Raw genomic sequence first — 12,977 nt, forward strand, 5'->3', positions numbered from 1 at the left:
CGAGCCGGGGCATCGGGACCGCCCATCCCCGCATGAGCCGCGAGCACGCCCCCTGCCGGCGGCCTGGGGACGGCCCGTCCCGGTGCCGGTTTGAGCTCGGGCGGTTCCCGTAGCCCCGCTCGCTCTTCCGCCTGTTGGGCCCTGCCGGGACCCGTCGACGCAGTGGCGTGTGGGAAGGAGAGATGATGGCGGCGGAACCGAGCAAGACGGAGATTCAGACTCTTTTCAAGCGGCTCCGGGCGGCACCGGCCAACAAGGTAGCGGGCGGGGCCGGGAGGGCGCTCCGGTTCCCGGCGGGGCCGGTAATCTGCGGGCTGGAGTCAGGGCGGCGGGGTTGGGGCCTGGCTGAGCATCCGCGGGGCGAGGCGAGGGCTCTGCCCAACCCGGCCGTCCCTCTGCCCCTCCAGTCGTGCTTCGACTGCGGCGCCAAGAACCCGAGCTGGGCCAGCATTACCTACGGGGTCTTCCTGTGCATCGACTGCTCCGGCGTCCACCGCTCCCTGGGCGTGCACGTCAGCTTCATCAGGTGTGTGGGAGCGGGCCGGCGTGCTGCGTTTTGCTGCGGGGCTTGGGGGTTCCGTCGGAGAAAAGCTTCGTCACCAAGTGGTGGCTTCGCGCCGTGTGTCTGCGTACGGGGAGCCGCGGGTCAGTGGGCAGGACGGCGGCGTGCTGTGTCCCCTGGGTCGCATAACAGCGTCCGGACTTGGAAGAAGTTGAAAGGAGACCGTGGTGTGTGAATGTTGTTAGTAAAACAGTCTGAGTGTTTTGTAACGCTGAGCAAAGCAAAAACAGGAGTGTTGTTAGCAGGAATGTTATTCAGGCTTTTCTGAGTTAGCCCAGAGGGGAAGGTGGTTTTGGATTTTCATCCACTGCGCTTATTTTCTGTACCTGTAAAAACTTTCTGAGTAACAGAATAGTGATCGTTGCTCGTACAGAGATAAGTCAAGTAACCCTAAGAGACATGCCGTGCCCTTGCTCCATTTGACCATTTGGGGCTGCTTTGTCATGTGCTCTGGCTTGATCGGAGGAGTGGGCCGAGCACGAGTCTTTGTGCTGTGGTGAGATCAGATGTGGAACGGAAGCTTTCCTGATTCAGGCCCCACCTCTCAGCAAGCCGTACCAGTGAGACACCCTCTCAATTTGGGTGCCATGTTATTTAGTATGAAGCTGAAGCTAACTTTGTTCCTTGCTTTAAAAGTTTGGGTTAATTCCTGATAATTCACTGAGATGTGCTTTCCCCGTTTGCCTCCTGTACTCTGGTGGAACAGAAGTGGGATCTCTGACTGTTGTGGCTTGGAGCGTGCTTTTGTATTTGGCACGCCTGCCTATCATTAATAGCAGTAATTTGTTTTCATGCAGGTCCACGGAGCTCGACTCTAACTGGAACTGGTTCCAGCTGAGATGTATGCAAGTGGGCAGCAATGCCAATGCGGTGAGGAACTTCCATAGGCATTTTGCTTATTTTCTCCATTGCTAATCCACATTCTCAGTTTCTTGTCCCTTTCTTTTGTGTGGCTTTCTGGGTACCAACCTTTCTCTCTCTTTTCTTTCTCTTGTTTTCTTGAAATGTATAATGAGGGCAGGCATTTGTCAGGTGCACTTGGAAGTCAGCCTGTGACCTATGCATGTATTGTTTTCTGGCATGCAGATCAGTCATTTCCTGACATCATCTTTAAATGAGAGGCATAGTCCTCTTAAACAAAAGGAGTTAGTAACACTGATTAGTTGGGAAGCTCTTGTTCAGCATGGTGACAAAAGCGTTCCTCTGGGAATGAAAAGGTTTGTTCACATCCCTCTGGGGTTTGGATGAGACTTCTTGGGGAAAGCTGAGCTGATCAGTGCAAGCTTCATGCCATGTGCTCAGTATTACATCTCCTGTCTTTGGGAAGCTTCTTGTTCCTGTAGTGTTTGTGTCATGTCTAACTGCTACTTGAGTATCATCTAGCAGCAAGGAGACTGAATGTTCTTCTCATTTCAGACTGCTTTCTTCCGCCAGCATGGCTGCACTACAACAGATGCCAATGCTAAGTATAACAGTCGAGCTGCCCAGATGTACAGGGAGAAGATCCGGCAGCTGGCAAGTGCTGCCATGGCCAAGTATGGCACTGATGTAAGTCTAAGCAGCTCTCTACAGTTAGACATGTAGCACTTCATGCTGAGTCTTGTAGGATAGCTTCTTTTTAACTCTCTTCTCTTCAGTTGCTCATAGATGGACTCAGTGGAGCCCCTGGGCATTCCCCTGACAAGAGTGATGCTGATTTCTTCATGGAGCACACACAGGTGGGAAGAATTGCTTACACCAGACAGCTTTAACAGCTCTCAGGTGGCCAGCTGGTTGTCCAGGAGCCTGGAGTGGCAGTAGGAGCAGTTCTGCTTAGTTGAGAAGGATTCTAAACTGTATACACATTCAGCAGTAACACAGAACAGCTAAGATTCAGTCATCAGTCTGGAATATAGTCCACAGATATAAATATTTCTATATGGGTTTTCAGTACCCATGCCTTTTCTCTTTGAGAACATCTTTATCTTCAGGGAATCTCCCTGGATAACGCAGAGTCTCTTTGGACAGTTAAAGCAAGGGTTGGCTATTACTTTGAACATCTGGTTTAGTCAGCTTTCCAGTGGAAGTGGATTTGGCCAACTGCTTGTACAGTACTCTATTATTCCTTGTGGTATTCCATTTTGCTTTTTTATATATGTATATATATTTTTTATCTCAGTAAAGGAATGTAGGGTTGAGTTATCTTCAGTGAGGACACAGTCTGTTGTTTGGAACATGTTTTCTTGACTTTAAGCTGAATAAAGGCATCTGAACTAGAAGTAAGTTTAGGTTTGTTAGATGTATTCATCCTCTGCAAATCAGTAGAGTGATTACCTCCTTACAGTCTTCCAGAACCTGGGATGTAGCAGATGCCAGCCAGAATCCTGCACAGTCTTCCTTGGACATGGAAAAAGCACCAAAGTCATCAGAAAGCAGTGAAGCAGCACGTGAGTTCTCTGCTGAATAATGTTCTCAAGAACCTGACTTAATTTCCAGGGGAGTACAGTCCTGTACTCTCTGTTGGAAAGGCTTGTTTCAGGTTTGAAGAAATGGAAGCTCTGTGCGCTGTCTGAAAATGGCACGTGAACATAAAGCAGAAAACTGTTTCTAAGATAAGTTACAAAGAAAACAAGAATCTGGAGCATGACAGTAATTTGAAACAGCTTTGTGTATTCACTTTCAGTGTGTTTTCTTTCTTTTAACATGTTGAGGCCACTGCAGAGTGGGTAACTTGCTGTGTGGAGATCTAAGGTAGTTGTGCTTGGGAAATTGCAGCTTTCAAGCTGGAACTCAGCTTGGTTTGGTTGGTGTGGGGCACAGAACTTAGAAGAGAGATAGTGAAACTATCACATTGTGAGAATAAAGGAGTTAAGAGTATCTCACACAGAGGGTGGTGACACACTGGAACAGGTTGCCCACAGAGTTGTGGATCCTCCCCCCATCCCTGGATGCATTCAGGGCCAGGCTGGATGTGGCTCTGGATACCCTGATGTAGAGGTTGGCGACCCTGCACAGCAGGGGGGTTGAAACTAGATGATCGTTGTGGTCATTTCCAGCCCAGGCCATTCTATGATATGATTCTATGATCTCTGAATGTACTCTCCTGTTCTTGTGCCTGTAGATCCAAGCGAAGGCCCATCTATTGACTTGTTGAGCACATCTCCTAAAGCTCCTATAGGTAAGTAAGATTCTTTAGGGTCTCTTAGATGAGTCTTGCTGTTACACCTGCTGCTCAGCAGTAAGCTTAGTGGAGCTGGAAACAATGAACCTATTTTCAGAATGTTGAAAGGAGCTTTTATCTTCCTTTGGAAGCAATACTGAGGATTTCTGTAAATCTCCACAACAATCCACAGCTTATTGGAGGGTATCTTGCTCCTTTGGGTGTTTGAGTTCAAGGATATCTCATCTCTGAAGTTTGTTTTCATTTTGGGGCTTTTGGTATTTGTGTATCTGGAATTTGGCTGATCAAGGCCACATGGCTGTTTTGTGTTTTGTTTTGCTTTTTCCTCCAGAAACTTGGAAGCAAGTAAATCTTTAGCTTGCTGAGTAACAGGAGTTTATATCTGATTGTCCCAACCATTGCTCTCCTGTCTGCATCTTGCGGAGCTTTTCTTATCAAGAGTATGCTTATAGCCCACAGTGGGCTTCATCCTGGGTGGAAAGACTATGTCCTTAAGTGTCTATTCATTCCCCATATTTGTTTCTTCTCAGACATGTCCATGTACCTGTCACCACAGGAGCCTGCTCCTGCCAGAGGTAACTGGCTAACAGGTGGCCTGCGCTGGCTGCTTGTCACAATTCTGCCTGCCCATTTTGTGATTCTGCCTTCAAATCTAACTTCAGCTTCTTTTGCTTAGAGGGAGAGAATGAGCCAAAGCTTATGTGTATCATATTGGGATCTAAGCTAAATATTGTTTCTCTGCAAAGGGATCTTACTAAAAAAAAAAAAGCATTTCCTGACAGTAATAAAATCAAAGAAGTTATAAATGGTGAGCTGAAAATAGTATCAGGTAGGGATTTGGGACATTCATCTCACTATTTTAAAAAATTGTGATAAATTTAGAAAAGGTCATTCTCAACAGCCTTTCCAGTATCTCAAGTGTGGATTGACAAAAGTCATGTGGGTATAGGAAGTAGGGAGACACTTTTGGAAGAAAGGCCCAACAAGGGCAATCAGATTATGGAACTGTGCAGTGTTAGAAGCTGGAAAAGTGTCATAGGAAATCAGTCTTTATGCTTGCTTTGTTCTTACACTTTTTCCACAGACATCTACTGCTTGGCTGGACCTTGGCTGTTTTTACAGGCATGGTGTGCCTTATCCCCTCATATTGACAGCTTTCTGATAGAAGGTGTTGAGAAACCTGTTGCTTCTATAGCACAGTGCATTTTAGGTCCATTTTGTTGGTGGTACATGTAAATGTAGCTTTAGGGTTCTTGCTTTTTGTTCCTAAGGCACTGGTGAGACACTGAGCTTTAAATGGCTTTGAAGCTGTGTTCTCTTGGATTTATGTATGAAGTAAATCTAGTGCCTCTCTAGCACTGATTGTACCAGATAGGGTCACCAACCACATGACACTTGAAGGCTCTTTTTGAAGGCCTTACAAGTTTCTCCAGGGATGGATATGCTTCTCCAGGTCACCGGCCTGCAAAGGTGAAGCTTTTCAGTGCATTTTTCTTGGCTGAGTGAAGTCTTACGTGAAGCTGCATGGTGTGCCCTGGATTCTATAGCAGCTGGACTGTGGTGGATGTTTGTGAGGGTTCCTGGTTTATTTTGGATTCTTAAAATAATTCACTTCTGCTTATTTGCGCTTTGCTTCTCTTGCAGAACTGAAATCCTCCCTCATTGGAAAGAAGAAGCCAGGAGCTGCCAAGAAAGGGGTATGTTGGAGCTCCTATTTTCTGGAGAGGCAGCAGAGCACATCTCGTATTACCGCTGTCCTTTCCCTGAGCCCTTCCTTTCTGCCCTTAACCATGCTGCCTACTGAGAGATACATGTAGGGAAGGCAGAGCTTTATCTCATTGCCTCTTTTGAAAGATAGCTTTTATATTAATAGAAAAAAATAGGCTTTGGATCATTACTTGTTATGGTCTAGAGTGTACTGTGGCTGATCTCTTAGCACTTGCTGCTGGAGGGTTAACTCTTGTGTGTTTTTCCATGTTTTGCTGCAGGCAGTACTGTGCCTACACAGGGAGACTGACTTTTATGTGGGTTTTTTGTTGTTTGTTTGTTTGTTTTTAAGTTGGGTGCCAAAAAAGGTCTTGGAGCCCAGAAAGTGAGTAGCCAGAGCTTCAATGAGATTGAGCGGCAAGCTCAGGTGGCAGAGCAGCTGAGGGAGCAGCAGGCAGTGGAGTCCAGGAAACAAGCCGAGGAGTCCATGTAAGTGCCCTGTTTGTTCTGAATACCTTTCATACGTAAATCAGAGGTAATGTGGCTGATGCTATTCACTCCAGGCCCACCTGATATGAAAACATCCTGCATAGTAGGATGAGCAGTAACCATAAGCCAAAGTGGTCCTTATAACAAGGCAAAAGTTATACCTCTGCGAAAACTTTTACCTCTGGAAGAGTTTAAGGAGCAGATGTGGAAGTATTTGATTTTATTTTCTGTTGACCTTGGGACAGGATTGAGGAAGCAAAAGGCCGAACTGGATGAGGTGTTCTTGTACCTGTGTCTGGGGGTGGGGAAGCAATGCCTACACCATGGAAATCAAGGTTGGCTAGAAAAGAGTTGCATCTCAGAGTAAGGGAGATGACAAGCTTCTGTGAAAGGATTTTTGTCTGAGCTGTTGTGGCAGCTGGTGTTTTGAAGGGTTATCAGGATAGTTTTGCCCTTTTACGGTGTAGGCTGGGCTGAGGGAGAGGGTAAAGAGCTGGATCTCACCACACTTCTTTCCTTTAGAGTCACCTCAATGCGACTGGCTTATCAGGAACTGCAGCTTGATCGAAAGAAGGAAGAGAAGAAGCTTCAAAACCTTGAAGGGAAGAAGCGTGAACAAGCGGAGAGGCTAGGCATGGGCTTGGTGTCAAGAAGGTACAGTTGTGAATGGCATAGGACAGATGGAGGTGCTTTGGAACCGCCCTGCTCTGGAATAGTTTCCTGAGCAGTAGCTTGCTGCTCCTGTGGTACAGAAGGAGCTTGTATGCTGGACTGTGTCTAAAAACGCTTTGGGCCCCAGAAGGAATGGAACCTGTTCAAAGGTTCTAGTTCTCATTTGAGCTTTTCCAAAGGTGATTATGGCTGGTGAGTGCCTAGTTCTACGGCCTTGCTGCTTGACAGATGTCCCTGTGTAGGCAGATGTGATCACCTTTAAGATCACCTTTAAGAAGATGATTTGGAACTTCTAAGGGAGTCAAGCCAGATGTGTGGTGAAGGTTTCCCACAGCTCTCACTTTAGGCTTGTGGCACTTGCTTTGTCTGTAAAGGCGATGTTCAGTTTTGAGGGATATAGGGTGTAGCAGCTGGAAGCAGTCATACTTTTCAGCCCTAACTGCCTGTTTCTTGTGCTAGTTCTGTTTCACACTCAGTGATGTCTGAGATGCAAGTAATTGAGCAGGAGACGCCACTGGCTGCAAAGTCTTCCCGCTCCCAATTGGACTTATTTGAAGATGGTGGAGGCTTCACATCTGGACCCCCCAAGTAAGACTGAGATTCAGTGTAGTCATTGGCTTATTCCCAGACACAACGTCGGTCCTAAATTACCCATTTTTGGTATCTAGGTACAAATATAATCCCTTCTCATTTGAAGATGCCTTTGGCTCACGATGGGAAACAGACTCCTCATGGGGTATGGACAAAGATGAGGAATCAGAGGTGACAGTTTCCAGTATTCGGCCAATTTCAGAGAGGTAAAGCAACCACTACTGCTTCTGTACCTTCTTTGTGTAGGACTAAGGTATAGGTGTAAGCTGTAGGAGAGATGCTACTGTATTTTGACAGTATCTGAGCCTTGTACTGCAGAAGATAACATGCATAAATGACCCTGAGAAAATGAGCCTTCACTGAAAGACTCGTTCATTTCTATGCCTGTTGCATCCCAGTCTTTATAGTCATCAAATTTAACTGCCTTGAAGAGGGGAGAGGAGATCCCTGATAGTAGCTAGTGCCTGGGGCTTTGTTGCTTTTCTTTGATCAGATAGGATCTGAGAGAGAAGTCTTCTCTTACTGATTTGGTGAGTTTAAGCTATCTTCTGTTGTGTCCTCAGGCCTACCAGTAGGCGAGATATGGAGAACAGGACATCAGTTGTGGAATCTAATGAAGCTCGGCAGAAGTTTGCAGGAGCTAAAGCCATCTCTTCAGATATGTTCTTTGGGCGGGAAGCAGATGCTGAGGTACATGCACTTTGCAGTGCTTAAGTTGGTACAGCTCTGGCTTCATCTTCTCCTGTTTGCACAGGTTGTACCCTTCCTTTACTTTTTTTGTCCTTTCTTCTGCAGTATGAAGCCAGGTCCCGACTACAGCAGCTCTCGGGCAGCAGTGCTATCAGCTCCGCAGACCTGTTTGGAGAGGCTGAGAATGCACACTCAGGTTTGTTAATGCTGGGGAGGGGGGGGTGAAGGCAGCTTTGGAGGACCTAGACTGGGGAGGGGTCAGGGTGCTCTCTGGTGCTGGGGAACTCCAGCCTTACTTGTGCTGCTTCTCGTAGGTGGTGTATCAATTGGAAACGTTCTGCCTGCTGCTGATATCGCACAGTTTAAGCAAGGAGTGAAGTCAGTTGCTGGCAAGATGGCCGTCCTAGCCAATGGAGTGATGAACTCCCTCCAGGTGAGGTTATGCAACAGTACCTTCACGTGGGCTCTAGTCATGCTCAGGTGCTTTAACCATATCTTGACTTCCACTGGGATTACTGCTGTCTTCTCAGATTGCATGGGAAGTCCCAGGTACAGATGCACCTTTTGTATCTGAGGACTTAATAACTGAGCAATTCCAGGTGGCCAGTGAACACTACTTGGACAGCCTTACACTTTTGCTGGACAGGTTGTCATATTATGTCTGTTATGTCAGACATATCCTGGGTGGAACTTAAAATTTGAGTGCATTTTACCTCTTATTTTGGCATGTTTTCTGTCTTGATGTAAATTTTCACTGATCTCTTATCTCTTGTTTGTGTTCCAGTCCCAAACACCCTAAGATCTTGTTGTTTGCCTCTTAAGAGTTGGTGCAGTGTTGCAGCATGGTGACTTGGTGTGTTTCCTCCCCAGGATCGTTATGGCTCATATTGATGACCCAAGGACTGCAACTCACAGGGAAGCCAGCAAGAGGCACTGATGCCACTTTTGCCTGGAGTACACTCTGCAGGATTGTCTTAGTTTATCTGGGGTGGGTGGGGAAGGGAGAAGGAAAGCAGAAGGGTTCAGCATGTGGCTGTACGCAAGATGCTTTCCAAATATCTCTGGATTCCACACTGCATTAAAATTCAATGTGCCCTCAACCCACTGCTACTTACTAGCCAGTGGAGACTGGGATAACCTCCCTGCTGTGAAAGATAAGATGGGAACTCCTGTGGCTGCCCTCATCAGTGCTGCTGTCCTTCTTAGCCCATACCTTAGCTCACCATGTTATAGAGGAAATGGGGATGCTGTATTTCTGAATGTGGTGTTACCTGATCCTCATGGACATGACTGTGGTTTCTTGTTCTGCTCAGTGCTTCTATTGCCTGTTTCCACGCAGGCTGCTGTTGCAGTTCACATCACTGGTAAGACATTTTCAGCTGCAAGGTTCTAGTGTGCATGGTAGTCCATGGTGTCACGGATTCCTCTGTATTTTCAGGGTCTGCTTTGTACCATGGGATAATTTTTCCTATTGTCTTGTAAACCAGCATGTATTGATGCAGGAGAACAAATCAAAGCAAAGATTATTTTTTTAGCTTCTAATCACATCAACAACAACAACAAAGTCCCAGGTACTGAAGTATGGTAAGGATGTTTGCTGGACCGCTGGCTAGTGTGTTGCTCAGCTATACTTTACTTCCAGACTTGGACAGAGAGAAAAATCCTGACCTCTGACTTAACCGAAGTGTGTTGTGGGTGAGGGGGGCTGCATGAGGACTGTTATTTTTGTCCTGCTCAGGTTGACTCTTTGCTCCTGACTGTGTTTTTAACAAGAGCTATTTTCAGGTATCTTTGACTATGCAGTTGAGGATGGAATAGCCCTTTATCCCCTATTAAGTGCTCTACAGTTGAAAAATAACTGTATTAGCAAAACAAGAGGCTGGGTCTTTTTATTCTGTGGGTTCCCATCAACAAACCTCCTCCAGGGCTGAGTCCCAACCTTGCGCCATCTTTTCATAGACCTGGGCCAGATTTGTGTGGTGGGAGCCAGAGGGGCTGCAGTACCAGCAAGTCCTGCTGCCTCAGCAGCTGCCCTGTCTCTACCTGCATGGTGAAGCCATATGGCTGCCTGGAGAGTGGGAGAGGCCTGAGCTTCCCTCTACCTTCACCTCAGTTCCCCACCACTGTGGCTGGAGGCAGACAGAGGCTTGAGAGGGGAGCAGGCAGAGTGAGCCCTGGGGAGGGCACGGAGCAGCGCAGAAGAGCCCAGAGATGGTGGAGACCTTACACAGCAGGCTTTATTCTCCAGCTTTGGTTGTCACTTGGTGGGCGGGAGTGAACGTGCAGTTAAAGGGCATGCTAATAAATAACATAATAAATAAATGACACCTCCCACTACCTCCAGAGCTAGGTCAGCAGTAGTGAAGGGATTACTCTTAAAATAGTTACAGTATGTGCTGAATCCAGTCAGCTTAGGGTAGCAATAAGCTTTGGGTTAACAGCTGTTAGTAGCCCATGCCGTGTAGTGTTTTATGGGAGGGAAGAGCAAGGAGGCTCCCCAAGACTCATAAGAAACCAGTGTCTCATCAGTCTATGCAAGCCATGGCACAGGAGCACAGCTAGGGAAGGGTTCAGGGCTGCAGCAGCCAGGCTGTGGAGTTAGCATTACCATTAACACAATGAAGTTACAACTCCTTCTGTAGCTGTTCGTGCCACACTGTAGTGCTGCAATGCCAATATTTACAAAAATATCTAGGACTTACTTAAAACCTGCCTCCATCTCCCCAGTGCTTCTGCCTGCCAAACACCAGCAGGTGCCCTACATGTTTGCAGGCCATGCCACTGCTTGTAGCGAAGCAATCTCAAGACTTCATCTCTCTCCTCCACCCCCTCCAAAGTTCCCTTTTGCCAAATAGCATGTTAAGCTTGTTGGAGGTAGGGGGAGGCCTCCCAGTGAGGGACTGCAGGAGAAGAGCCAGACAGCAGCATGCAGTACCCACTGAAATCCTGCTTATTATTTGGTATATTTGCTTTGGCATGTCTTAGACTCAGAGAGCAGGAAGCAGTGACAGGCAGCATGGCAATACCTAAGCCCTTCTACTTGAGGAACTTCAGGAATTTCTCCACCTTTGATCACATGCAGGTGCAGCTTTACTAGGAATAATCATAATGGAGCATGAATGCAAAGCTGCTGCTGGCAATTTAACCAGTCTATTGTCTAGGTCAAGTTTAAACACAGCTACCTGGCAATCAGCCTGCACCAGAACTCCCACTGCTCCAGCACCTGCTGAACTGTGTGAGATCCCTGGTGAGAGAACACCCTGCTATTTCCAAGTACAGGCATCTAGCATCTGCTGGTTTGTCTTACTTGCCAGCAGAGGGTAGCATAACTGCATCTGGAAATAGCTTCTGAGGAGGAGCTACTGCACAAATTCGGATCTAGGAAACTAGCAGCATTCTTGCTGGGAAGGAACAGGCGGACCTGGCAATGGGACCTGGCACAGCCACGCACACACTCGTGATGTGAACAGAACCCACTGTCAGAGCAGATGCTCCGGGAAGAGATGCTGTACCTACAGTGAGCTCTGGACAAACCAAGGGTGAGAAAGGTTCCCACCCTCACAACCTTCAATTTTCAGAGGAATCTGTCTCTTCATTGGAGCCTTCACTTTCAGCATCTATTTTTCGGCGATGATGCAGTGGTTTCCAGGGAGAGTTTATCCTGGGAGAGTTACGGACATGAAAATTAGCAGTGTCCCTGCTGGAGCTGATGGGAGCAGAGATGGAAAGCCCTGAAACCTGAGCTACCCTGGAAGAGAGGGAAAAAAAAAAAAAAGGAGAGAAAAGGCTAAAGTGGGTACCCTAGCTTGTCATCTCCATCCTTAACCATAGAGTTTTGGAGTAAACTTGGGATGATTACTTATTCACAGCTAGCTGAGAGATGGAAAGATATTTATGGCAAAGAGGAGGAACACTGCACTACCACCTGCCAGACTTGCTGTGTGAATAATTTTTCTTCCTTTTAGAAGGAGATCTTCTTGGCTAGGCCTGTGTCCTCCAGTACCCCTTGTTTTCACCGTCCAAACAAAATGCCTCAGATCATTAGAGATTCTTCTGTTACCTCTAGATCCTTCTTTTAGCAAGTTTTTCCCAATGCTTCTGAAGTCTTTTTGAAGGATTTTGTTAGCTGCACCAAGGCACCCCAACAAAAGGCCTTGTCTAAGTTAGGGCTGCAGTGTTAGCATCTCTATTGTCTTACAGTGAAGTTAAATAAATAGAGACAGTACTTTACTGAAGTCATCCTCAACATGCCACTTTCCATCTGTTGTTTTACTTCCTACTCCTTGCAACTCAACTTACAATTTCTCAAGTTCCTGATCCATGGCAGGGTCCAGAAACAAATCTCCTTTATCTGGCAAAGCTCCTGGAAACAAACAAACAAACAAGGAAAATATTACAGCAGAGTTAGACTATTCAGGGATAATCTTAAAGAAAATCACTCAATTCATCATCCTAAATCTGTTCTGGAAGACAGAGAAGACCCTTCCTCATATCCACTAGAGAAATGAATCCTCAATGATCATGGGCAGACAAAGAATGATGGCTCATATTCTCCATCCTTCACACAGTAGCAGTGCTCAGATCAAATAGGGGGCACACTAAGTGGTTTTTCACAGAACTTGAAGCTCTCAGAGATGGCAGGGTCCGTTCACTTTGCAGAACTACTGAGTGCACACTGTCTCAGGGAGAAGACTGACAGCTTCACGTTCCTGCTAACTGCAATATGTAGATGTCAGTGCTGGATGCTATCAGAGTAACAGGTTGTATGTGCCACAGCCTAAAGCACACATAATACCACCCAGGGAGTCATAGACTTCTGTGCTGCCTGTCTTTCTTGTGGTGCACTGAGCTTGGGGATCAAAACACAGGTGTGAGACTCGCTTTCCTTGCAATTCAGGAAGATTAGCCCTGACTGGTGCATGTGAAGCATGGGGTGGATGAGCTGTATTTTACTGTTGCTTGCTGCCTGGGTAAGAAAGGAAAAAGCTGTTTAATAAACAGGTACCCTCCCTCAGCACAAGGCTGCTTTTCACATTTGAAATTCCATTCAGGATGAAAGAGATGGGTGTAGTTCAGGACTGGAGCAGCTGGTTGATCACGACTGTA

General features: G+C 46.7%; 2 protein-coding genes across 3 annotated transcripts in view; one reads left to right on the forward strand and one right to left on the reverse strand.

Moving 5' to 3' along the window:
* Positions 1 to 119: 119 nt before the first annotated feature.
* On the forward strand, positions 120 to 9,743 carry ARFGAP2 (ADP ribosylation factor GTPase activating protein 2). 2 transcript variants are annotated; one of them, XM_042862538.1, is made up of 17 exons: positions 120 to 257; positions 408 to 526; positions 1,360 to 1,432; positions 1,979 to 2,110; positions 2,200 to 2,280; positions 2,886 to 2,988; positions 3,663 to 3,719; positions 4,253 to 4,297; positions 5,367 to 5,419; positions 5,782 to 5,918; positions 6,441 to 6,572; positions 7,050 to 7,178; positions 7,259 to 7,387; positions 7,745 to 7,871; positions 7,977 to 8,067; positions 8,186 to 8,304; positions 8,742 to 9,743. In XM_042862538.1, the coding sequence occupies exons 1-17, from the start codon at positions 183 to 185 to the stop codon at positions 8,760 to 8,762; spliced, it is 1,623 nt and encodes a 540-aa protein (XP_042718472.1). In that variant the 5' UTR covers positions 120 to 182; the 3' UTR covers positions 8,763 to 9,743. The 2 variants fall into 2 exon arrangements, with proteins under 2 accessions (XP_042718472.1, XP_042718481.1); XM_042862547.1 differs by lacking the exon at positions 4,253 to 4,297 and having other exon boundaries at positions 121 to 257.
* The window catches only part of CUNH11orf49 (chromosome unknown C11orf49 homolog), an 84,017-nt gene continuing 80,414 nt past the window's right edge, over positions 9,375 to 12,977 (reverse strand). The window contains exons 8-9 of the mRNA XM_042862559.1: positions 12,171 to 12,234; positions 9,375 to 11,619 (exon numbers count right to left, since the gene is read on the reverse strand). Of these exons, the coding sequence (XP_042718493.1) occupies positions 11,439 to 11,619; positions 12,171 to 12,234 (245 nt within the window). The 3' untranslated portion in view covers positions 9,375 to 11,438. The remainder of the gene's footprint in view (positions 11,620 to 12,170; positions 12,235 to 12,977) is intronic.

This window comes from Lagopus leucura, unplaced genomic scaffold (assembly GCF_019238085.1).
Source record: "Lagopus leucura isolate 7727_CA_CO unplaced genomic scaffold, USGS_WTPT01 Super-Scaffold_1, whole genome shotgun sequence".
NCBI lineage: Eukaryota > Metazoa > Chordata > Aves > Galliformes > Phasianidae > Lagopus > Lagopus leucura.

Coding starts and splice junctions, on each gene's coding strand:
- ARFGAP2 (XM_042862538.1), top strand. CDS start 183: ATGATGGCGGCGGAACCGAGCAAGACGGAGATTCAGACTCTTTTCAAG. Junction 2,281..2,885: donor TCTTCATGGAGCACACACAG/GTGGGAAGAATT, acceptor ACCTCCTTACAG/TCTTCCAGAACCTGGGATGT. Junction 8,068..8,185: donor GGCTGAGAATGCACACTCAG/GTTTGTTAATGC, acceptor TGCTTCTCGTAG/GTGGTGTATCAATTGGAAAC.